This window comes from Carassius gibelio, chromosome B7, assembly GCF_023724105.1.
Source record: "Carassius gibelio isolate Cgi1373 ecotype wild population from Czech Republic chromosome B7, carGib1.2-hapl.c, whole genome shotgun sequence".
In the NCBI taxonomy this organism is placed as follows: domain Eukaryota; kingdom Metazoa; phylum Chordata; class Actinopteri; order Cypriniformes; family Cyprinidae; genus Carassius; species Carassius gibelio.
Window position 1 is genome coordinate 5257827 of NC_068402.1, and position 26139 is coordinate 5283965.

The 26139-nt window shown below is 39.5% G+C and overlaps 1 protein-coding gene across 1 annotated transcript in view; it reads right to left on the reverse strand.

Moving 5' to 3' along the window:
* Positions 1-661: 661 nt before the first annotated feature.
* Positions 662-26139, reverse strand: part of LOC127962500 (ephrin-B3-like) — a 72423-nt gene continuing 46945 nt past the window's right edge. The window contains exons 3-5 of the mRNA XM_052562087.1: positions 10132-10224; positions 8946-9014; positions 662-5000 (exon numbers count right to left, since the gene is read on the reverse strand). Coding sequence (XP_052418047.1) covers positions 4579-5000; positions 8946-9014; positions 10132-10224 — 584 coding nt within the window. The 3' untranslated portion in view covers positions 662-4578. The remainder of the gene's footprint in view (positions 5001-8945; positions 9015-10131; positions 10225-26139) is intronic.

Here is a 26139-nt window from a genome sequence, read left to right on the forward strand (position 1 = left end):
CTCCTCTGGGTCATTAAAGGCATTTTAGAAAAATGATTACGCAATAAAGATGACCGCAGAAGCCTATAAGGCCATTTTAAATGTTTTCTTTCTCTCCCTTGTGTTCCAGAACCTCTCTTCACACCTAAATCACATTGCACCAATGAGAGGACTGTAGCATGACATAAGCGTTCCCAGGCCAATAACACAGCCGTCGCATCTGCATCACCTGTAACTGTGTGGAAACCTCACGGGGGCAATCAGTACCAGATTTTGTGAGTTTTCATAAAAATAAAATTGTTGCCAGAAAGCAATGGTTGCTTTGGCAACATAATAGCATTAATGAAAACATACAGAAGGTTCTCTAAAGGAAAGCAATAAAAGAGAAAGAGATACAGTCTGAAATAACTAATATAAGAAAAGGTATTTCTGTGCATTTAAGAACACATTCATTTCTCTACTAGCAACGGATGGTGACTGTAAACACCACTGTTTACTTTAGAGAAGATGAAATACCAGGAAGAAGAGATTGATGGTAGAGTGAAAAATAAAAATAAAGAACATTAAATGGTTTCTCTATCTCATTCAGTTGCACGTTCAGTGGAAATCCACAAAACTCAATGCATTCGAAAACTAACACACACACAAACACACAGTAAAAACAAAAAAAGCCAAGAATGCATTGTAAAGTTTTTTTGTCTTTTTTAATCAACATTTCTTCAAAGGAATGTATTAGTTGTTTAACCCTTTATAAAGGCATGTATGCAGGAGGGAAAACAAGAGAGGGATCGTGAGGGGGGAAGATGGAGCGATGGACACGGAAAAGAAAACAGCACACACAAAAACATGGTGTTTTACAAACGTCTGAACACATCACTGGAGAGGAATGGAGGTCTTTAAAGTGGCCACCACCCGCTGGCTATTGGCACAGAGAAACACGTACACACAACTGAAGCGTTCTCTAAAAAAAATACACACTTTGTGGTTCGTCCCCGCTTGTGTCTGCGTACAGAATACTAGTCCCAGCGTTCGTGGCGAAAAGCAAGTGCACAAAGAACCACTCGATGTGAAAGATGGGAGGGAGGATGGTGAGCAGAGAGAGTTTGTGTCTCCTCGTGTGTCCTCTGTGATCCGAACGCAACGCGTCGGTCCATCTTCGAACGATGTCCACGTGTGTTTCGGACATACGCACACCTGCACGCACACACACGTATCCAAGTCCATGTGCACAGGGTCAGAGACATGGCTTACGCTGATTGTTTTAGTAAATGCTAAAAAACAGAATTTGAACAGAAATCGAATGCTTAAATATGTATGAAACAGCCCACGAATACAACAGCGCCGAACAAACGTAACACCTCCACATTTTAGGCAACTTGATATTGAAGTGACAAAATCCAAATTGGCGTGTAAGAAGAAAACATCAATGTGACAGGAAAACAATGTCATGTCGTTTCTTTTTTTTATATCTCACAGTCTTGATGCACCAGAGTGATACGAAACTAAATGCTTTTGAGAGACAAATATTTAAGCTTTCTAGGCAGATTGAAAACAGTAACAGATTGTTCGAGTCCCAACGTCAGTCACAAATCACATCTGCAAAATAAGACCCCCAACGTATTTGGGTATGAATGGCTTGTTATTATGTGCATGTATGCGGCGTATTTCTTAGCGATAACATTCTTTTACACGCATACAAAACACACTGTGACAATGGCAGTGAAACAGAACACAATTTGTACTCCTAAGGCCAGAAAAATAATCTATGCTAGTATGCTGAGGCTTGGTTAACACATTGCAAACGCAAGAACAGATGTCATATCAACCTTTTCGAAATACAAAATGTACAAATTGGATACAGTTCAAGTAAAAATCGGTAACAAATTGTTAAATTGTTTACTTTTCCCCCCACATTACATGTGTGGTGCTTCATTACTATTTACTACTAGTTAACTGTTTTCGGAATAGCATACTAGCATACAGTTCTTACAATGGAATCTCACACATGACATGCAGGAAAAATAAATAAATAAAAGATAAAATGGCCACAAATTTATTAAAACGTATTAATTAGTTTCCTCGTTTTAGTTTATTGGCGACCATGTTGTAGTACTTTGTTCCCTCACTTTAGTTAAAGTGTGGATTTAACTAAAACAACAGAGCTAATTAATGAAACGTGGCCACAAATGAATAACTCGTATGAATGATTTCTTAATTTGTGGCAACAATATCTTGTTTTGTATGGGGCTCTGTAGTTACCATTACCGCCATATGGCAAAATTTTCTCTGCTAATTAGCTAAAAGCTAGTCAAAGCATGCCATTTTTAATTCACTTTAGCTAATATTTCCAAATAGCATACTGTATGACAGATATTTTAAGAATAGTATTCTATTCCAAATTCAGCCATCGACTAACTGAAGCTAACTAGTTTTGTAAGATTCTTTGCCAGACGGCTGATCAGCCATGTCAGAGAAAACTGACCATAGTTTATGCTAATATGTGCTGAGAATGCAACTGAGTCCTGACACATTTCAGAAAGCAACGACGTGTAGTTGGAAGCGTTTGCGTTCACATACATGCGTAGAGTGTATTTCAGGCCTAAAAGAGAGATTTTCATTGGCAATAACAGAGATATACAGTACACACAGCTAGTTACAAAGCTGCATGACTGTGTGTGTGTGTGAGTGTGTGTGTGAGAGAGAGAGAGAGAGAGAGAGAATGTGAAAGAACAATGCTAATCACGGCATTTGTTGAGGTAACCAGCATGTATGCCCAATCAGAATGGCTTTTGATTGTGTTTTTGAGCTGTGCATGTGTGTATGTGATGAAAATCTCTACAAGAGCTTTTCTGTTTGAGTCTTTCTCCATATGTGTGTGTGTGTGTGTGAACATATCTACTAAGCTGTGACACGTCCGGTACTCATGAATTTGAAACGAGTCTAGAAATATTTCCAACCCACTTCATGTGAACAAAAAAAGAGCACTGTGTGTCTGTAAAAGAGTAATTATGTGTGTCCATCTATCCTGTTGTCCATCTGAGAGAATGAGTTTGTTTCTTCCGCTCTTTGTACCTCAGAAGACCACCGGCCCCAAATCGGCCTCTTCCACCGCTTCAGACGAGTTTATTAAAAACCTTTCCATCCCTCTCTCTCTCTTCTCCTTCACTCATCTTTCAACTTGCCTTCTCTCCCCCCCACCTCCCCCTCCCCCTATTTTTTTCTTTTAATGTGTAATTCTTCCATAGTTTCAGTCTTTCTAGAAGTTTCCTCGCTCATGCGTTTGCTTTCCCAAACAGGCGGTGTTCGCATACTTTTCTTTTTATTTCACCCCCATCCGATTCTTCCCTCCTCTCTGGATTTTTCCCCCCTTTATTCCAAGCGTCTTTAAAAATAATAATAAAAAAAAACTCTCTCGGATATTTCTACCTCAACACATTCACAAACGAGGTCTAGCTTCAAAACTACATCAGAGTAAAAGGAGCTATAAAAATATATGTGTTGAGCGGAGGAGACTCCAGGGAAAGAGGAGAATGAGGGGGAACCAAACAAACCCGGTTTCTGCAACGGAATGAAAGCATTAAATTAATTTACAACTCAAAAAGGGTAAGAAACAAGGTCAGCATGTCATATAAAATAGAAAAACCAAAATTAGGCCTAGCAAGCTAACTTTACATGAAAAAAAATCTACAAATTATTTTACTGAGTATTCATATATAATTATAATCTATGTGTTGAAAGCGATAAAAAAAACTTTTTGTTGTTGTTCGCTCATATTTTTGTGTTTTGGTTTTGAAACAGTCACACGCTCCCATGCTCACGCTAACACTGTACTCAAACACGCACTCATCCGTACGCAAAAACACTCGCGAGTTGCACTGAAGCACACCGGTCGCAACGTGTGCGACAGCAGTGTCGGAATATTTATCCTACACACTCACAAAATACACACGTTATTAAAATATACAAGATTCTCCACGCCACTGCGACTCCACCAATCAAACACATGGGTCCTAGATCATGTGATGGCAGCCCTGTGTGACGATTGGCTGAATCGATGGCCCCTCCCTCTTTCGAAGGAGTTTAACACAAACTAGACTGCTATTTGTGAGTAAATGTAGCATTCGAAGTCGAAGTTCACATGTTGTCTTTGAAGGTATTGACAAGTTGAGTTTTCTTTTCTTTTTGTGTGTTTTTAGTCTTTTTGCAAGTACATCAGAAAAAGTTTTGATGCTTGTGCTCCAGAATGGCCCCCAAGAAAGGAGTTCATGTTTTTTTCAGTTGGCTGAATCACTCCAGGAGGGCTTCTCTAGCTTTAAGAACTTTTCCCCATGTGGGACGTCAAAGAGACAACCTCTCTCTAACAAAAGGCCAAAGTTGGGTGAGTTGCGAGAAATGGTAACACACACACACGCACACACACACACAGACACAGACACAATCGACCTCAATCAGTCAGGGTGTCGGAGAAATGCATGTGAATGTAAAAGGATCTGATCTACAGGGATTTGATTGTGAGGGCGGGGCTTGGGGCGGGGCTTAGGTAGTCGTTTAAGGTGGGTGTGGTCTTAGCAGATGTTGTCGTAAGGTCGTCTCCGGTTCTCATACTTTATAGTAGATGTTGGCGGGACTCTGAGGTGGCATCTCCTGTACGATGTAGACCGGATGGCCATAATCCCCGCTCACTTTCTCATAGTGTGGGCAGTAGGCGGAGTCAGAAGTCCGCAGCGGGATGATGATGTCGCTAGGCTCCGAGCCGTTGTTGTTGCCGCTTCCTACGCCCCCGCCACAGCCCCGTTTGGGCGAGGTCAGGGACGAGAGGGAGAGCGGAGGGTGGTGTGATTCAGAATGCTTGGCATGTCGTCGTCGGTAGCACACCACGCAGATCACGGCTGTTACGAGCAGTAGGAAAGCCGAACCGCCGGCTGCACCTGCGATAACGGCGATGTTGGAGGGGGGAAGGGGGCCGTTTTCTCCACCAGGACCTCTAGGGGGAATTCTGGGATGTGTGTTGTTTCCAGCACCTGCAAAACAGAGAAGAATTTGATAAATTCAACAGATATATAAAGACACTCCATATATGTGATCTGCTCCATCATTTTGAGTCATAATTTTTTTTTTTTTTTTAAGATTTCAAGAAAACAATATAAAATAATTAAATACGTAAAAACTACAATGCTTAATTCAGGGCTGTACAATTAATTGATTTGTAATCATGATTACAATTAATCGTTCAAAGATGAAACTACAAAAAAAGATCCACTTTCATTATTCTGAATGCTTAAGATTTTTTTTTTTTTCGACATTTTATCTAGTTTTTCAGGAAGAGTATCAGCTTTTATTTTCATATCATTAATGACTTGCAGTTGCTTCAAATAATGTTATAAATCTATGCAAAACATCATTCATAATTAATCGCAATTACAATTTCAAAGGAATAATCAACAATTATTTAATAATATAGACCTAATATAATAATTGTATCTTTACTGTAGAATTTTTAAAAACATTAAATCTGTAATAAACTGGGCAATATGAAGGCTATGTGATTTGCTTATAATCACCTTTCCCTGCAAACAAGCTTACTGTGATAGCTGCTAAAATGATAAGAGTGTGTCACATATTGCTTTGAACAAACTTGGACATTAGATTAGTTCACATAAGTCCCCTAAATTGACATCCCTTGGCTAAACATGAAGTTTTCTAAAGTTCAGTGCTTTTGTCAGGGAAACTTTTCTGAGTCTTTCTGGATTGCATGTGGTGATGACACCCATTAGTGAGATGACCACCTTTAACTTGTTCCCGTATTGGAGCGCGGACTCAGAGAAGTGCCCTCTGACACTTACATGAGTATTAGTCTGATGTAGCGGGTTCATTAGTGCTGCCACATCCTGCCCTATAGCATCGCCTTCCTCCGTCTACCTCGTCATCTGATGGGCTAGTTAATGACTTTAACCAATCAAATGGAACAAATTAAATGGGGCCAGTCATCTAAGCCTTTGATTGGCTTGTTCGTGTCCCTTAACAGATCAGACCGAACCAATTAGAGTCCTCTGTGTTCACTCAAACTGTCAGAAATCTGAATAAAGTTTGGAGGATGTTGTAAAGTACAGGACTTTTCTCTGAACTTGCTGACCAGTGACTCACATCACAATGAGTCAAGGTGGATTGGGTTTCCGCAAACATGCACGTTTTGGCACGGGGGTAAAACACGCAGTGTAAACCTGCGGTCAGCCACTGCGGTCTGGCAATGGAGACGTGAACCGCAATCATCAGACCGTTGAGTTGAAAAAATTAAAGATGAGGAGATGAGTATTTGGACACAGCGTTAAGACCTGTTCACAGCAAGAGCGAAATGTAAAAGTGGCATATCTCAGACAGAATGTCTAATGCAATGAGAGTAAATTGGAAAAACCTTTGATAATCAGTCAAAGTATGAATAGTTTCATAGAAGTGCACTGTTTTTTTTTTCATTCAAAAGTCTCTTTTGAAAGAATATCCATCCTCAATATATCCTCTCTGTGTGAACTGGCCTTTACAGTACTTGCAGACGAGGCTAGACCATGAATTATTCTTAATATAGCAACTTAGTGCTGCTGGAAGTTGTTTATCGTTCTTTTTTTTCTGCCCTAAAAGCTGTTAAACACTCAGAGGACACACCAGGGAGCAACAGTTCTAAATGTTATCTTCTGTAATAATAATAATAAAAAAAACATAGTACAGTAAATATATTTCTATTTTTTACATATGAAACATGAACTGTGGTTTTTGTGCTGCAAGTTTAAACACTGGAATGGTGTATTTAGCGTCTATGAACAACAGCTGAGAGAGCATTTTAATAGAAGTGGGATCTATGAAGCTATATTAGTCATTTTTCTTTACATAACGGGATTATGGCGTGTGGGAGGCATTTCGCAGGGGAAATGAAAGCCAATCTAAATGCTGTGGCTTGATTGGGCTCTTTAAGACGAGGAACCCGAGGAAGTACAAAACCACACAATAGAGATGTGCTAGATGTGCCTTACTATAAAATACTTTATAGGTTATTAAAGGGGCACTTCAAACAAAAATGAAAATCTAACTTGCAGGACTATCTTTCTTGTGTGGAAAACAAAATTAGATGTTTTGCACAAAGTCCAAGCAGCTGTTTTGACAAATAAACATAAAATGGTCCATATGACTTGAGCAACGGACTGCTATGTAAGTGGTTTTTACAATGTAAATCTTGCCATCTGTTTCTACAGCATGTTTTGTTTGCAATGTGTAGAGAACCAATGGTGTTTGGTGACATCAAATTTGTTTGAAAAGCCAACTGAAATGAACTTCCATTGAAAAACAACTTGACACAGTCACTTTTGGCTGTATTGAAAGAAGGGCATATAAATTTGAATTTAACTGAATCAAACTTAAATTTTGGTGTTCACACAAGCCTTCAGAAGACCTGAAATAGTTGAGTTTTATGGACTACTTTATAGTTACGGTGTATGCAAACTGGCAGTAGCAAAATATTCTAATTTTGTGTCCCACAGAATAAAACACTGTTGATTTTGGGTGAACTATTCCTTTAAGAAGGAAAGCTATAGCTTAGTGGCAATGGGAAACACAGATTGGAAAGGTACAACGGGTTTGATTACACACACACACATTAAATACAAGACATGGAACAAATGACCATTGTGCTTACTTATCTGATGTTTCAGTGCGCGTATATGTGTGTGTGCAGTTGTGATCTCTACGGGAGACCATGAGAGCCCCTGCAGAGCACGGGAACGGTCGGAAATACAGGGATCTGACTGCAGGCGCTCTCAATTGCCCCATCATTATTCTTGACACAATTCCTCTTGTTTTTTTCTCTCCATCCCTCACTCCTTTCCTCCACCTCCTCCTTCGCACCGTGTCTCTCTGACTTTCGGTGTTATTGTGCTCATAATGACCTGCAGCCTCCCAAACTCACCTACATCCTCCACCACTCCAATTCATGACAGAAAACCAGACAGACAGACAGACAGACAGACAGACAACCAGACAGACAGACAACCAGACAGACAGACAGACAGACAGACAGACAGAGAAACAGACAGACAGACAGACATAGAGACAGACATAGATACAGACAGACAGAGAGACAGAGAGACAGATAGACAGAGAGACAGACAGAGAGACAGAGAGACAGATAGACAGAGAGACAGAGAGACAGAGAACCAGACAGACAGATAGAGAGACAGACAGAGAGACAGACAGACAGACAGACAGACAGAGAGACAGACAGACAGACAGACAGACAACCAGACAGACAGACAGACGGATAGAGAGACAGACAACCAGACAGACAGACAGACAGACAGACAGACAGACAGACAGACAGACAGAGAGACAGAGAGACAGAGAGACAGACAGACAGACAGACAGATAGATTTTGTTTTCGTCTGTGTAAGTCAGAGCAAAAACAGAATAGGACACAAGGCAACAGTCTCTTGCTCCCAAATGTCACACCCGACGAACAAAGAGTGTGAGTAATTTTCTCTTTCTATCATCCTACACTAATCATCCTTCCTCTCCCTCCCATTTTCTGTGTCTTTCTTCCTCTCAGGACCAACTAAACTCAAGCCGCAAAAACTAATGGCATTAATAAGTCTCTGAAACGGCGGCTCTCTCCTCCTCTCATCCTTTATCTTTCCCCGTGCGGCCATTACCCCCACCGCATTCTGCCTCCAGTCCGTGGCTCCAAGGCCTCCGTAGAAGACAGCGGATGGTGAATTAGAGGGGAAAAAATGAGGGAACGTGAGGAGGAGAGAACAAACAGAAGGGTGGAATATATCAAAAAGAACCCGAGCGCCAAGACGCCTGTTTCTCTCTATCCATCTGTCGCTTCCTTCCCTTGTTTCTTTAGTTAGTTCTGTTCTTTTATTAATGTTGTGTCTGTTTGGGATGAGCCATGTCCTCCTGATACCAAAGGCAGCTGTGTTTACCTGGATTCAGGCTGTTGATACGGTCCGCAGGGTCAGGTTTGGGAGATTTGGCCGGCAGACCATATGGACCTATGGACACATGATTGAGAAACTTACAACATACAGTAACAAAAACAAATATGCTACCGCATCACAACCTTATAAGCATGATACTGGGATTTAAATGCAACTTCTTGCATTTACACACAAATAAATTTCATTTTAGAACAAAAAATATTTCAGTTTTTGCTGTATTATCAAACTTGCTGCTTGATGAGAACGAAGACGAGACTTATTTCAAAAACAATGTCTTAATCACTCCAAAATTTTGACTGGTAGTGTGTGTGTGTGTGTATATATATATATATATATATATGTTGTTGTTGAGGGGCTACTGGTGAGGTTACAAACACTTTAGACAGCAGACAGACATTTCTCGTACACACACACACACAAACACACACACACACACACACACACACACACACACAGTCATCTCTGAGTCTATGGCGAGCTGTCACACTTGTCAAAATGCCATGACAGTCTGTGTGTTTATGTGCAGGCACATCTCATCAGATATCTCCAACCGAAACGGCTTTTATTTAGATGACAAACAAAACAGACGTGACCTTTCAGCCACGAAGCAGATAACAACTACAGTGAGAGAGCGAGAGGGACAAAGAGAGAGCAAAAGGGATTTTTAAGTAAAGTCAATAAATGTTCTGAAAAAAAATAAAATAAATCTAAATCATAGCCAAAGATGGGAAGCCGAAAAAAGAGTAAAATAAAAACAAAGCGTTTCATAGTCTTTGAGCCGTGGTAATCCTCTCTTATTCAACAGTGTAGTGTGATAGGCATGACTGATAAATAACTCTAAACACACAACAGACACGAGTGTTTGTGGTGTACTGTTACGGCTCAGGGACTTGTGTCCACAGTCTGTTGGGATTCACTTACTGCTGTTTTCCTGAGTTTAATAATGAAAACTAACAAGAGGCCAACAGAGTTTGTGTTTGCGTGCAAACAAAAGCTATTGGTCACGAGCGTGGTCATGTGTGCCACTGAGAGAAATGCTATACTGAGCCTAAGTTTCAGCAAATCCAGCATCCATCCGTAACTGTTTCAGGTGACCAACCCTCTGGCCTTGTCTGCCGATATGCTCCCAAGAGTGCGTGTGCGTGTGTGTGTGTGTGTGTGTGTTACTCACTCTGTCCCACTTTCAGCACCACCTTCATGCCCTGTGTAGCGCAAACTCCGCCTCTCATGCTCTCCAGCCCCTGACGCGTCCCATCTGATGTAGCTGTGAAAGAAAGAAAGATTTATGACATTAGTATACAGGTATCACACACAGCAGACAATCAACCGCAATCAATTCTTGTTCTTAATCGGGCTAATTTGTCTTTTATGACTTGTTTCCACATATGAAAAACATAAACATACTTGAAAAGCAACACTGCATGAAACATTAAGCTTTGTTTTCATATACTGTACTTCTGGCAGCCTTATCAAAAGCATGAGTCGAGACAGATGTTAACAATAGTGATTTGTTACAGTATCAATATAAAAGATTGAGTTACGATCACCACAGTGTGGGATACAGTATCTCACATGGTTGTGAGTCTGCTTGTATACTACACACAATACAGACAATTTTCTGGGAAATTGTCAACTAGGGAGTATTTTACTGAAAATGACCTCAATGTGAACAGCATAAATTCTGCATGCTACACAATAATGTGTGATATGGTGTCACAAACAGACTCAAAGACACAGATCTGATACTGTAGCAATATTAGTTCCCTCTGACACACAGTCATTCTGCACAGATATTTGATCGAATGTAGATTTACACACACAAATGTCACTCTGCATCATGGTGCAGCTCTAATGAGGCCTAATTTCCGGTCCCTGAGGAGGTCATTTAACATCCTAAAATGCGTCAAACTGCATCTATCACTCATACACACACAAACTCGCTTAATCCAGGACTCCTCCATAATGCTGACAGGTTCTTGAGAAATGATATTGGTGAGCTTCATGGACCTATAGTAAGTGGGCCAGTGATGGCTGCTCCTGATATGAAGTGGGCTACAGGTGGACGTCATGTGAGATGCATGTGGGTCGAGGTGAGCTAAGAGCGGACGACGGCTTGTTACATGTGGGCCAGACGCACGGGCCGAAGACAGGACAGGACAGCTTGTCCTTGGTAATAAGGCCTGGCCGTCTTAAATGAGAGAGAGAGAGAGAAATAATGATCCGATGTAAGTGAGAGTGCCAGATCTTATTTACCGAGGGATGGCGTGAGAGAGAGAATAATGGAGGACAGACACACCTCCGTCCCACGCTGGTGAAATATATTGTGCCTCCTGATTCTGATTGCTTCATTTATTTTAAATAAATCACGCTCTCTCAGTCTCAGGTGGACATTTTAAACGTTTTTATCCATTTCAGAAACAAAACACCCCTGGGCAGCAGAATAACATAACACCAATGACCCATGGAAGGTGTGAAAAAAGAGGCCTTCACACCTTCATCTCTCCCTCACTCACGCTCTCAGGACAGAGGCATAAAAAGACGGATGGATTATTGATAGATAGATAGATCAGACAGACAGAGAGACATAGAGACAGACAGACAGACAGAGAGACAGACAGAAGACAGAGAGACAGACAGACAGAGAGACAGACAGACAGACAGACAGAGAGACAGACAGACAGAAGACAGAGAGACAGACAGACAGACAGACAGAAGACAGACAGAGAGACAGACAGACAGAAGACAGAGAGACAGACAGAAGACAGACAGACAAAAGACAGACAGAGAGACAGACAGAGAAACAGACAGACAGACAGACACAGAGACAGACAGAAGACAGACAGAGAGACAGACAGACAGAGAGACAAACAGAGAGACAGTCAAAAGACAGACAGAGAGACAGACAGACAGACAGAGAGACAGACAGACAGACAGAAGATAGACAGACAGAGAGACAGACAGACAGACAGACAGACAGACAGAGAGACAGACAGACAGACAGAAGATAGACAGACAGAGAGACAGACAGACAGACAGACAGAGAGACAAACAGAGAGACAGTCAAAAGACAGACAGAGAGACAGACAGACAGACAGAAGATAGACAGACAGACAGAGACAGAGAGACAGACAGACAGACAGACAGACAGACAGATAGGCAGAAGATAGACAGACAGAAGATAGAAAGACAGACAGACAGACAGACAGAAGACAGACAGACAGACAGACAGAGAGACAGATAGACGGATAGAGCCGGAAGGTCAAGGTTAACTGTAACCCTAAAACATGGATATTCTGAGACATTACGTGAGATGGAAAGAAAAGAGAGAGACGGAGGGAGGGAGACACTAATGGTCTCTGACAAGCTGTTGCTGATGTGATTGAGAAGAGAGACGATAGGAGGTGATGTAAAGACCAAATGTGTGAGCAGACGACAGAAAAGACGAGAGGGACTATGAATGTGGCTCTTCCCTATAAGCTGAAGTACTGAAAGGTCTTGTGGCAGAAAAAAAATAAAAATGGGAGAGTCAAAAGACAAGCAAGAACAACTGTTTATTGTAAGTAGCAAAGCTGTAGCTTCAGCTCTCCTTCAGAGATAAATGGGAGGCAGAGAGAGAAACAAACCGGCACAGAGAGATAAAGAGGTAAAAATGGGATGAGAGACTGATGGAAACACAAAGACTTAGAGAAGGAGAGAGAGAGAAAGAATAAAGGAAGGACAGGATGAGTAATTGAGACAATGATCAGCAGTGATGGCGGGATGAGGAGAAGCGGAGGACGGAGTGGAAAAGAAACACCATTCTCCAAGTCATATATAGCAGGAACAGAAAGAAACGAAGTGCAGAAGTCATGAAGAAACATTGCAGTCATTCGTTCCTAATCGCTACGTGTGTTTTATTCACCTCAGTGTGTGCATTTCTCTCCAGGATAAGAATAAAAACCGCTGCGTGTCACAAAGATTCAAGACAGAAGAACTGATACAAAGAATGAAGTTTAAAGGCCAGAAGTGCGATTTAGTGAACAAAACAACAAATAAATGAAGCCGAGGAGGCTGTGTGTGTGAGTGTGATTGAGCGTGCATCTCCCACGCATGTATTTATGTAAAGGGGTTCTGGGATGCCTCTCGTCACACTAATGATGGTGATAAAGCGCTAGTCAGTCAGACGTGTGTGTTATGTGTGGGTGTTATCCCACGGCTATTACTGTGGAAGCACATTTGTGTGCGAGTGTGTTTATGAGAGTTACAGACAGTGAGAGACTGTGTGTGTGCAAATCTGATGTACTTATGTACAGTAGCATATATGTTAGATGTATTTTAATGGCAGATAATCAAGGCATCATAAATATTCAAATTCTGTCTGTTAAAGGAATATTGTGGGATATTTGTAACCTGTCGATTTAACTGCGAAAGCATATACGCATGTGTATGAAAATATGGTCATCATTTAATCACCCATATGTATTACATAAATGCATAAATATCTACATCAATGAGTGACAGTTACCTGTTAGTTACAGGAAATCCAGTGTTAAAAATAATTTAATCACTTTTAATTCAAAATGTTGCCTTGGAAACTAACAACAACAAAAACATTTTTAAACTGATGTCTTAACTTACTAAAACTAAATCTGAAAAAAAATAAAAAAATAATACAATTTATACAAAAATACAAAAACTATACAGAATTTTAAAAAATCTGATAAAAAGTCACAAAATCAAATTGACATTTTTAGAAATAAAAGCTCATTTGAAATATTAATGTATAAATAAGTGCATAAATTAGTGTATAAATCAGTGCATATATAATAATGCTAAACACTTCAAATCTCACATATAGTCAACTATGGCACATCATTGAGTCTTGCAATCAAATCAGAGATTGATTATAATGATTTTGAATATGAAAATGTTCAAATCACAATAATGTGAGATTAGTGGCAGAGGGTAGGCTTTTTAGCAAACACTTAAATTAGGATCTTTTCTTCACACAAGGCTTCTGAAGACTACTTTTCTTTCACTTCTTTTACTTGCTAGACAATCCCCATTCGCTTTCACAAATGGAAAAGAACAGCATTAGCATCTGCTTTCCTTGTCTACAGAAGAAAGAAAACCACAGCATTTAGAACAACATGCGTGACAGTAATTCATTCTCCATTTTTATTTTTGACGAAAATGATCCTTTTAATAAAATATCAGCCTCACATTTCTGTTTTCAACCCCTCTGGCGCATTTTCCTGCTACGCTTTCATTCAAACTGCATATGTATACACACTAAAAGCACGTTTTCTCTTTGTTACAAACTGAGGAACAGGTCGAAATGAATGTTCTATATAATCGGCAACATTCCACAGATGCTCTTCTCAGACTACGAGCTGTAAATAACTCACAATATTCCATTAAAAATGGCTCAAAACACATGCAGTATTGAGCTGCAAAACATGAAGTTAGCGTGAGAGTGTGAAATATGTGTGTGTGTGTTTTTTTTAGTACAGAACTGAATCAGGAGAGATTTGCACTGCTGTCCTCAGCCAACTATTTCCACCTCTGGCTCACACTTCATATTTCCTGAAACTAAATAAGACTCAATAAATCAGAAGCAACACATTCATATGGTTGATTTAAGCCATTAATGAAGCCTTCTTAAGCAATTAAGAGCGTACTGACAGCTAAAAAAAAAAAAAAAGGACAGGAGAACTCACCAAAAAGAGTTGCCGAGTAAGAGTCACAGCTGGGGCAAAATCATAATGTTTTCCATTAACTTTAAAAGCAGGAAAAATGCCGCAATATTCTTGCAAGGCACAATTTATGGCGTTATCTACCAAAACAACAGCAATTTATAAGACAAAATGCCTGCTGATGTCAAAATGGATGCAGATTTTCATGGCACTTCTCTTAATGTTTCTGAGCGGAGCGTTCTGCGCTCTGATTGGTCGGTTTATGACATCCTCAGAAGAGGCACAGGAGGACGGAGACGACGTGCGCTGTAAATGACTTTCACCCTGACGTGTCTGACAAGACCGCGCTGTCATCATGAATGGCCCAGTGCGAGTCTATGATAAAGCAGCACAGGCTAACATCAGCTCGTGTGTGTATCTGTGAGCGGGACAGATTAAGGAGCCTCTCGAGGTAGGCACGAGTATATCACACTGACAATCTTGGCAATGGTGCATAATTGCAGCTCATAATGTCCCAGATGATCACATGCACACAGTAACACTAGAATACAGTTGTCAAAAGCAAACATGTTTAAAACATAAATGACATACGAGAGTGTATATATAATCTACTCCCCACACACACACAGCTAGGAATTCTGGGCCTCCTGACTGTATATTGAGCTGGGCCTCCTTTTTAAACAAAATGTTAGGACAATACATTTTCTGATACCCACTTATACTGAAGTAATACAAAACTGAGCATTTCTCAGTCCTTCTTTCGTGAGACCACGACTTAATATTGAATATTGCTGGCTCTGTACAATCGAAAGCATTTGTAGAATAATTATGACAATGAAATAATTGACTTGCCAATTGTTTATTTCTGAATTCAGGGTGTTTTAAAAGCATTGCACACTACCGTTTATAAGTTCGGGGCAGTAAGATTTTTTTGGAAAGAAAGAAATCAATACTTTTATTAAACAAGGACACATTAAATGTATCAAATGCAACAGTAAAGGCTTCTATTGCTTTTTTTCTACTATATATTCATCAAAGAATCCTGTAGAAATGTATCAGTTTCCGGAAAAACATTAAGTAGCACAACTGTTTCCATATCAATCCAACAATTGTAAATGTTTCTTAAGCACCACATCAGCACATTAGAAACATTTCTAAAAAGATCAAGTAACAATTAAATACTGGAGTAAAATAAGAAAACAGAATATCATTTTTTTATTTGTTCAGTTCCACAATCTTCCTGTTTTAAATTGCACTTTTAATTAAATAAATGCAGCCAAAATTAGACTAAAATTAATCTAACCAACCCTAAACCTTTGAATGGTAGCGCATCATTTTATGATTCTGTAGTTCTAAAAAAAAAAAAAAACAACAAAAAACACCTGCTTTCAGTCTTCTGTCATAACTTTATAACAGAAATTATAAAGTTTTTATTTCTTTATTTTAGAGTTTGTTGCTTTCCATTGTCATGCCAATGAAGTGGAAAATTCATGGAAAATTGTTAATACAATTTAAATTCATTTTTAACAGTTATGACACATTATGCCACAAATGCTGTCAGTTAAGGCTAATTTGTATCAAATCTGCAATATTTCTTATATTCTCACATAAATACATTCTTGAGGGCCCCTCTGCACCTCTGGACCCCTAGGGTTGTTCCCACTCACATTTGACCCTATAGAGCATACATGGTAGACTTAAAACCAGCTACGGCTGTACTAAGCGATAGTATATGCTCATATAAACACCAAAGGTTCATGGGGCACTAACCTTGTTTTGAGATACATTTTTTCACTCGGAATGATGTTATATGCTTATGAGTTCAGCCATAGCTGGTTATCCTCACACATGCTATAAAACTCTTTAGATACGGATTTTTCCGAAAGTCAATGGGAGAAATGAATGGGAAATTTACTTCTGCCACCAGAGCTCTCTCGGGCTGTGGGCGGGACTGTGATGCTCTATTAGCTACACCCCTGCATGATCTTTTCTATATGCACAATGACATTTTCAGTTGTGACCAGCTATTCACGTTTCTACCCATCCAGACAGATTATGGTCATTGCTCTCTCGGGCGGCACATTGCTGCCAGCGTCTTCAGGAGGACCCGACCGAAGACACGCAAGGAGCACATATACTTCCTCTTATACACACACCAAAACACACTCTTTCAGTCACAAAGCTGAATCCAAAGCAAGCATGACACCACAAGCACTGCCAGCGCATACATTTCCATGCTGTAAATGGATGCTGTAGTAGTGTGTCAGAGCGAGCATGAGGTTAAAGGCTCCAGTGGTTCGAGTACTAAGAAAAGGTTGGTGCTGGAGGCCTGCCAGGCAGACTCGTGAACCACTAGAGAGAGTTTAACCAGTCTGACCTCTTAACCATTCCACTTCCAGCTGCCAGCCCATCAGCCTGTATGAGTAAACACACAACACAAATACAAACTCCAGCGGAGCAAGTGTCCGAGAGAAAAAAGCTGCTTATGAGGGCAGAGGTCATAGAGAAAGAGAGACAGAGACAGATCTGAAGAATCCCTCGTCCTTTCCTCCAGATAAGGTTGAAATGAGTCTATAAATAAGCTTGTAAACAAATAAAGCATTTGGTGGCTCATGTAATGAGATCAGACAGCTCTAATCCTGTTGGACTGTAAATCAGCTGTGGGATCTACTGTATGAATATCAATACCATCAAGGCTTATAAAGCCTCTAAATACATTACATAAAACAAACAAAAACAAAAATGATTAAATAAGCTGATGGAACATGCTTGGTGCAAAAGAGCCATGATGCAAAGGCACACACATTGAGCCATCGTCCAGTTCCCTTGCTATTTTTTAAAATAATAGAAAACAAACCTAAATATACATATAATTATAATATAAAATAATTGTATCTATGTATATATATATACATGGGTCAAAGACGAAAAAGTGTTTAAGCATAAAAAAAAAAGTGTAATACTGCTTAAAACTGTTCCCCTCCAAAAATGCAAAAAGTTTTCTGTTTTATTTAATTGCAATTTTGTTTTTGTTTTTCTGAGCAAAAAACAAATATCATACATTTTCCCCTGATTTACCGAAGACACCCAGTAAAATATCATTCGGTGTAACAATCTTGTCAGGCATATTTACAACAAAAATCTATTTATGACATAATAAAAGACTAATTACTTTCACCCCAAATACTAATGAGTTGTAATTTTACATTTTTAACATTTGCCACTATCCCAGGTTTTGCCCATTTGCCAGTAAGATTTTTTTACTAATTTAAAACACAATAAAATTTAGCATGCTCCATTATTCTTTTAGATATTTTAATATCTACGCGTCAGGATAAGCATGTTGTTTGAATTTTTGCATAAATATTGTGTTACACTGAATGACAATGTAACATTATTTCAACCAAATTTTGACATTTTATTCTCCAAAAACTTATTTGAAACCTTAAAAGTAGACATTTTACTTACATTTAATGTGCTTTTTATGAAAATCACTTTTGTACATTTCTTTTGATGTGGACATCTTAATGTCTTTGACCCACATACATATACACACACATTATATATATATAATATACTGTAATATGGTAATGTATTGTAACTACGCAAAATATAACAATTGTAAATAACCGTAGTTTAAAAAATTAATAAACATAGTACTGTATTACAATGTGCATTATTTGCACATAGATCATTTGCATATTAGATAATGCATTCTTTAATGAATAAAGAATGTCATAATGAATTATATAAATATGCATTGGCTACAGTAAGTGCTACCAACAGGCCTCTCCAGACGGCAGCAGCATTTTAGAAAGCAACACTTCATCCCAGAACACAAGAGTGGAGCAAGGCATGATGGGACATCTCCGCAGGACTCCTAGGTTCTGTGGGGTTACGGAAAGAACGTCATCGGCGTTCAGGCACGGATCTTTCGTAATCTCAGAAGAGTGGCGGGCTGACAGTGAGGATGTGGGTCAGAAAGGAGGAAGGACATCCAACCTAACTGGGTCATGTCTGTGAGCAACAGCGCTCAAGTGCAGACCTCAGCGGAGAGCGTGCGTGTGGATCTATGCAACAGGAATCTGAATATATCTGCTTCCACTGTGTGGGTTCAGTTTCAAACCGCATGAGTCATGTCTGCATGAGCCTAAACATCCAGTGAATTTTAATTAAAGAAAGACAAGAGAAAGAAAGATTGAGAAAGGACTGGGGGAGATCAATGCATTTGACACTTAACATTTGTTCATGTGCACCTAGATATCTGTAATATCACCAATCTATCCACAGGCTTGTCTGCCTATGCACGCATGTAATCTATGTATACTTTACAACTTGTTATATTAGCCTTGCCACATGAAACACGCTGCTGACGCAACATTTGTTTGCCCTCCGGACAACTTTCACTTCAAGAGTGGAGATGAAGAAGTTGTTGAGGTGAAGGACAAAAGTGTGGCGCGAGAGAAGGAGCAAGAAAAGAGAGAAGTGGGTCAATGGTCTGAAGGGAGGAAGGAGATGGCATTCAGAGAAAGAAAGCGAGAGGCAGAAAGAAAGAGAGATAAAGAGATGGAGAAAGAGGGAAGGAGGGGGTTGCTATATTAAGAAAGATGCTGGGAAGTATGAGACTGAAAAAACAGGAGAGGAGTAACAGAGCGGAGAGTGTGGCTGGACCATTCATTTCTGGGTCATATCAAAGCCAAACGGCAAACACACGGGCACACGGGGGACAGCTAAAGTGTTTCAGTGAAGAGGTGGGTGGATCGGGAATCCTTTCATATAACTGTAATGGTATATATGGCAAACTACTTGCTGAATATTCCACACAAAAATATTTAATAAGATAAGACACTTCAGATTATTTATTTATAAGAACTTAATGGACGCAAGTGAATAAGATCATTTATAATAGTGCAAAAACATTACATTAATGATGATTAAAAAAAGTTTCAAACCAAAGATTAACAATAAAATAAAAAGGCATACATATAAACATTTTAATGTTTTTAAAAGTTCATTTATTCTTGTGACACAAAGCTGAATTTTCAGCAGCCGTCCAGTCTTCAGTGTCACAGGATCCTTCCGAAACTGTCCTTATATTACCAATGTTCAGAACAGTTGTGCTGTATAATATTTTTGTGGAAACCATGATAAAAAAATGTTTTTTTTTTTTCAGGATTCCTTGATGGAAGTTCAAAAGAACAGTGTTTATTTGAAACCAGGGCTATTTTAATGTTTCTGTTCCTGCGTTCCTCTGTATTACTATCATTCCAAAACCGGTTAGAGAAGAATAAATACCGCTTCATAAAGTTATTTTTAACGTAAAATTTTGTTCATTTCCGGTTCTCGTTTTTGTTCCTTGAACCGGTTGAGAGCCCTGTTTGAAACAGAATTTATTGTACCGTTATGTCTTTACTGTCACTTTTTATCCAAATGAATGTGTCCTTGTTGAATAGAAGTGTTAATTTCTTACTGACCTTAAACTTTGAACGTACATATTCACATATGTATACAAAAACAGTATTCAACCTCACCAATCCGTTTCTACCATTGCACAGTGTGCACAGTGTCGTGCCGCCCAAGCCCATGTCAGTGTGTGCAGAACAGTCCAACATCTTAAAGACTGTAATCACATTTCACTGTCGTTTTAATTACAGGTTCTAATGAAAGCAAGCAGAACACTGCCAAACGAGAAAAGCAGCAAGAATAGAAGTGTGTGCCTAGAAGCCAAACATGAAATAACGTTTTTAAACACACACACAGGGTAAAAAACAAAACAAAGAAAAACCTGAATTCACTTTGGCCCTTCTGTTTGACAGAACAGCCAGAACCGCACACACACACACACACACACACACACACACAGTCCAACATCTGGAGTACTTTAGGGCTGGACATATTCTAGAGCCAACCATAATTCACTGGCCGTGTGTGTGTGTGTGTGTGTGAAGAGAGAGAGACAGACAGACTGAGAGACCAACTAGGGACAAAATGTTCGCCTTCTGTAAGAGATCCTGTCGAGTTTTTAGCTCTTCTTTTATCATCTGTATATCCGAAACACACAAAACCCCAACCATCACCATCACCAGGAGAGCGCAGGATAGAGAGGAAAAGAGAGGAGAGGAGAAATGGGAGAAACATGGGAGGTAGCCGGGTGAAATAATGTATCCTGACATCTGTGCCTGCATAGGGCTCGAGGGAGGGAGAGAGAACGAGAGCGAATGAAAAAGAGGGAGATGGACAGAAAGAATCAGTCGGAATAGAGATGATGGATTGTGGGGAAGAGAATGAAAGGGATAACTAAGATTTGTGTGCAAATGTGTGTGCGTGTGTGTGTGTGTGTTTATACTGTGACAGGAAATATGTTTGATTAAAGCTTGCTTGTGCGGTTTGATTTGCCGAATGTGACATACTTTCTGTTGTCTGTTTGTCCTCTGTGGATTCACAGACTGGAGCAGGAATAGAAGAATGAGGGTTTGGAAGGCAGCGAGGAAGATCTCTTGGATGTGTTTGAGTGTGCGAGAGAAAGAACGACAGAAAGAGAAAAGCAGGGTTGGTCTGTGTTTATGTAAATGAACTAAATGAGTTATTCAAGCTTATCCAAAGCCACATTGTGGCTGGCTTTGCTAAAATGACAGGATGTGTAAGTATATTTAAAGGTTTGGATCTTAATAAGTGTGTGTGTGTGTGTGCAAGAGAGAAAAATATATAACATGAGAAAGACAGAGATTAATATAGTTTAGAGTTTCTTACACAAACACAATGCCTTGTCTTCTGTCTGTGACTGAATCTGAAATGCATTTTTCCTTTTGAAAAACCAAGTTATATGGGATGTCTAATTAATTGGAATGATTCAGTTCATTTAGACACTTAAAAAGATTTGTTCATTTTTCACTGGGGACAGACATACACAGATGCACAAAAGCTACAATTCCTCACACGGTGGAAAACAAAAAAGACATAAATGTAACACTCCATCCAATTTATTCGAAGGAATCATTCATTTAGACAGTTCATTTGAAAAATACAAGTTTGGTATTGGATCCTCAAAACATGACAGTTGCTTTGTGAATCGATTCAAATGAATCATCAAAAAGAGTCGTTCGCAATGTTCTATATCATACCTTTCCCCATTTCCTTCATTTTCCATGCCTGAGGAGTTTCCAGAGCCTTTGAGTTTGAGAGCAGTCTGTTAGCTTGAGAGAAGACATTGGATCCACGCACGCACGCACACACACACACACACACACACACAGTCCCTGGCCCCCATTATCTGAGACAGCTTTGTGTTTGGAGTGTAGGGCACAGGGATTAAGTCAGATCTATAACCGTGAATGGAGAAGTGTTGGGTTCCTCTCTCCCACAGAATTAATTACCCTAATTAGACTCCTTAATTGCATGCATTACAATTCTGGTTTCAGAGGGGAGGAACAGGCTTCATGCACTGAGCAGAAGGTGCGGTGGCACAAACCCAGCTGAGACATGCATCTTCTACTCCATATTAATAAACTCATTCGCACAGCTGTAAATATATGGAGGGAATATTAGCACTCATTAGTCAGTAGAAGAGCATATTAAACCATAGGACAGAACGTACCGTGGTAATGTCTTGTTTTTAAACGATGTCTGGTTTAATCTGCCCTGGCTGTGGTGACGGTAGGGTTCTGTCCTATTCTATTTTCAGCATTCGGCTTCATGCTTCATAGATTCGTTGATTATTACAGGAATAGTCCCAGTCTCAGATGGTACGACCGGATTCACAGACAGATGCATATTGCGCAAAAAGTGCCAAGAGCTTTCTCAAACTGGCAAAGCTGCGTTTTTAGGAAGTCAGGGTACTCAGGTTTTATCTGTCTCACAGGAACATCATGTTTACAATCTCCGAAACTTACAAGTCTCTTCCTGTCTAAGTGGTCGGTTTGTGGCCAACAAAAAAAAAAAAAAAAAAAAAAGGAAAATGCAAAATGGATGACTTAATGCTGCTGATACTCAAAAAGCAGTATGAATAGTTCAACCAGAAAATATGTGATCATTCTGTCCCTTGTATGACTTTATTCTGCAGAAGAAAAAAAAATGTTACATGAATGAAACATAATGAGCACATCTTAGAAAGAACTAGTTGCTAAATTTGCCAAAGCTTGTAAGGTTCTTGAGACACTGAATCTTTCAAAAATGCAGATTTTTGTTTTTGTTATACCCAATTACAGCTCAACCCACATCTAAACATCATCTAAAAGTAAACGGTGGCTGGTTCTCAGCTAAATACAGATAAAACTGGATCAGACATTGCAAAAAAAAAAACTTGATGTATTTGCAGGGTATATGTGATCAGATCTGATGATAATAACCAGGGCTGCGTTTCCCAAAAGCATAGTTGCTAACCTGTTAGCATCTTAGTTCGTTGGCAATGGGAAATTGTATTGCAACCAACAAAGTTGCTAGCTATGCTTTTGGGAAATGCACCAAAGATTGTTCTAATTGTTGCGCTTCATTCACTCTCAGTGTAACGCTACTAGAGAACTCTGAACCTACTATCAGTGAGGTTTCGTGTTTGCTGTAATGCTCATATGCACTGTGAGGCGAGTTGAACACACACACACACTCAAAAATGCCAGTGTGGCTTTGCATTTTTAACGATTATTAAAATCTTGGCACGCCAGCCAGTGCGCTCGGTGAATTATGGCTTTGGCATCAAGAACGGCAGAATGAGAAATCTGCCAAAAAGAAAAATGGGAGGCCAAGACGGGGTAGGAAGAAGGAAAGACGACAGAAGAGGTCAGATAAGGGGAAGAAACTACTTTGTGCTGGTAAGATACACTAGCTTAAAAGAAAATAACTAAACTAAGATGTAATGATTTATCTAAGGGACAGATGAGTGGATGAAGATCTGGAAGGATCAAGGAGGAAAGAGCCAAATGAACAGTGAGCATATTTTCAATGCTGAGAACAGTTGTGTTTCTTAATATTTTTGTGGGATTCGCAGGATTATTAGATAGATTATTAGACAGCACTTACTTGAAACTGACCGCCATTTAATGGATTGTTAAAAATGAAAAGTAATATTTTTGAAACAAACGAAAACATATGAAAACGAAAGCACTTGGTGACATCGACTGAAAAGGCGCATCATTTCAGAAGCAGAGAAAGTCAACACATTTTGATGAAAGATTGCGAAGACAAACATTTCCTTCTTTCGGAATAACGTGGCCAGTAACGCCCATTAAGAAAGTTAACAGAGTCAGCTTTGATTTCACATTGACTATTCAAAAGTAGAATCAGGATCTGAACCAGAACTTTTCAATTCCTTTCTCTCTGTATCTGTCTGTCTCTCCCGTGGACAGCTGGTCAACCCCAATCCCACCCAGACTCTTTAAGCTCCCTCCACACACAGTAAACATCCTCTCTGCCTAAAGTCTGTTTACCCGAAAAGTGTGTTTGTCATGCGAGTGTGTGGTTGATGAATAAATGATCTATGTAGATGATCTAAAGAGATTTACAACATGAGCTTGTGTGTTTCACATGTGTGAATAAATATCAGAGGGATCATTTGTTTTCCACTGTGCGTTCACACACACACACACACACACAAGCCGTTGTGGCAGCTGTGTGCGTATGTGTGTGCTCTCTGTTCATTATTGCTATTAACGGGTCATGTTTGCGTGATCTCGCACACTAAATTGCGACCATGTCGTCGTGTTTCTGCATTCGGCCTAGTGAGGCGATGTCAAGGGTCAATGGCATGGTGAGCGCTGGATAAGCGCCCCCACCACATTCTCGGGAAACACATCCATCCACAAGTGGTTCCTCAGCAGAAAGAGGCACAATGATGGCTTTGTCTGTTACTGCATAGAGAGAGAGAAAGTGGAGGCTATGTGTGTGTGTGTTTATATGAGGTTAAATGAATCAAACAAATGTTAACTAGTTGGAATCCAATTAGTGTGGTCTTTTTTCTGTCTGACCTTTGGGGAGTATCTTTCCAATCCATCCGTCCACACACATAAACACACGAATCGGTTTCACTATATCTCAAAGGATTTAAACAGAAGTGATCACATTTGTTTAACTGCAACCTTAAACTTAGCCCTCGCACAAATCTGTCAATATTAGTACATTTGAAGAAACACAAAAAGAGGTAGTTTATACGAAAAGTTTTTTTTTTCCTCACCCTCACGTATTTGCAAAAAAATGAACTGAAAAATCTTCTGCAGAAAACACGCAAATCAGAAAATGAATACAAATAAAACGTATTGTTAGTTCATGTTAGCTCAGTTCTATTCCTTTAACAGATATAACTTCTTATTTAAATACTGCATTAGTTGCAATCGAAATAAACCTTAACTTAGGTTAATAAATGCATTAGGATTTAATGTAGTTATCTAACATTAACAAATGGAATCCTATTGTAAACTATCTTCATTATTGTTCCACAACCAACAAAGACCTCAATATCCCGACCTCAAATGTCCTCACAACTTGGTTTTGGCCACGTTGTATTATTTCAGTTTTATCTCTTTAAAAACAATTTGCCCCAAACACATAAACGTTGCTGTTCTGATTCTTGACCTTAATTGGTGAGGCGACCCGTCACATTCACTTACTCACTCTCCACAAACAAGACTCGTTAAACCCAAACCTTTTCCTTCTGTTTCACAGAATGTGCTAGAGCTGGGCAAAAGTTTCGATTTTCTGATTAGTCACTATCTTCATTTGAGCGACACTGATAAACATTCTTAAAGTCCCAAGATTACTCTGTCAGTGTTTTCTGCGCTCCTTTTCAACACCGATGCACCTTCTGCTGAATCTACAGCCCATCAGTAAAATAAGACTACTTTTTTTCATTCTGAATTATATGTGAAAAGAAGGAAAGCCGTGTCTCATTAAGTAATGGCTTACAAATCTTTACGTTAAAGGGTGCAGTGGTAATCAGATGCATGACTCTTAATTTCCAGTTAAGAATCAAAAGCATTCAAAGTAACAAAGGTAGTCGAATTCACCAACAACGCTTATGAACAAGTACTTTCTAGTGAATCAAAAACACCACAACCAGCAAGTGACTCACAAACAGCCTGCACTCTTTAACGGGAGTTCATAAGTGAAATTATAAATTGAACTGATTCATAATTTTACACATTGTTGCGAAAAAAGAATAAAGTACAAAAGTGGACATCTGAACAGAGCGATTTAGGTTGTGCTGATTATATTTTTTAAATAGCAACTGAACTGTTTCTTTCACATGTAAGCAAAATGGACAAAAACTGTGACCTAAATGCCCAAATGAATCAGAATCAAACTGAATCAAAATGGAAATAGGCATGGATTCACAATCAGAATCAAATCTCTGGTTGTTGGTTTGGGGTTTTAAATGGCCTTTGACATTTGGTCGTCACATTAAAGGCCAAACTTAACCCCCCATGTTCATCTGTATATATGTGTGTGTGTGTGTGTGTGTGTGTGTGTTTCCTTGAATCCTTACTGCCCTTGTTATTCTGATCACTGTCATCACTCAG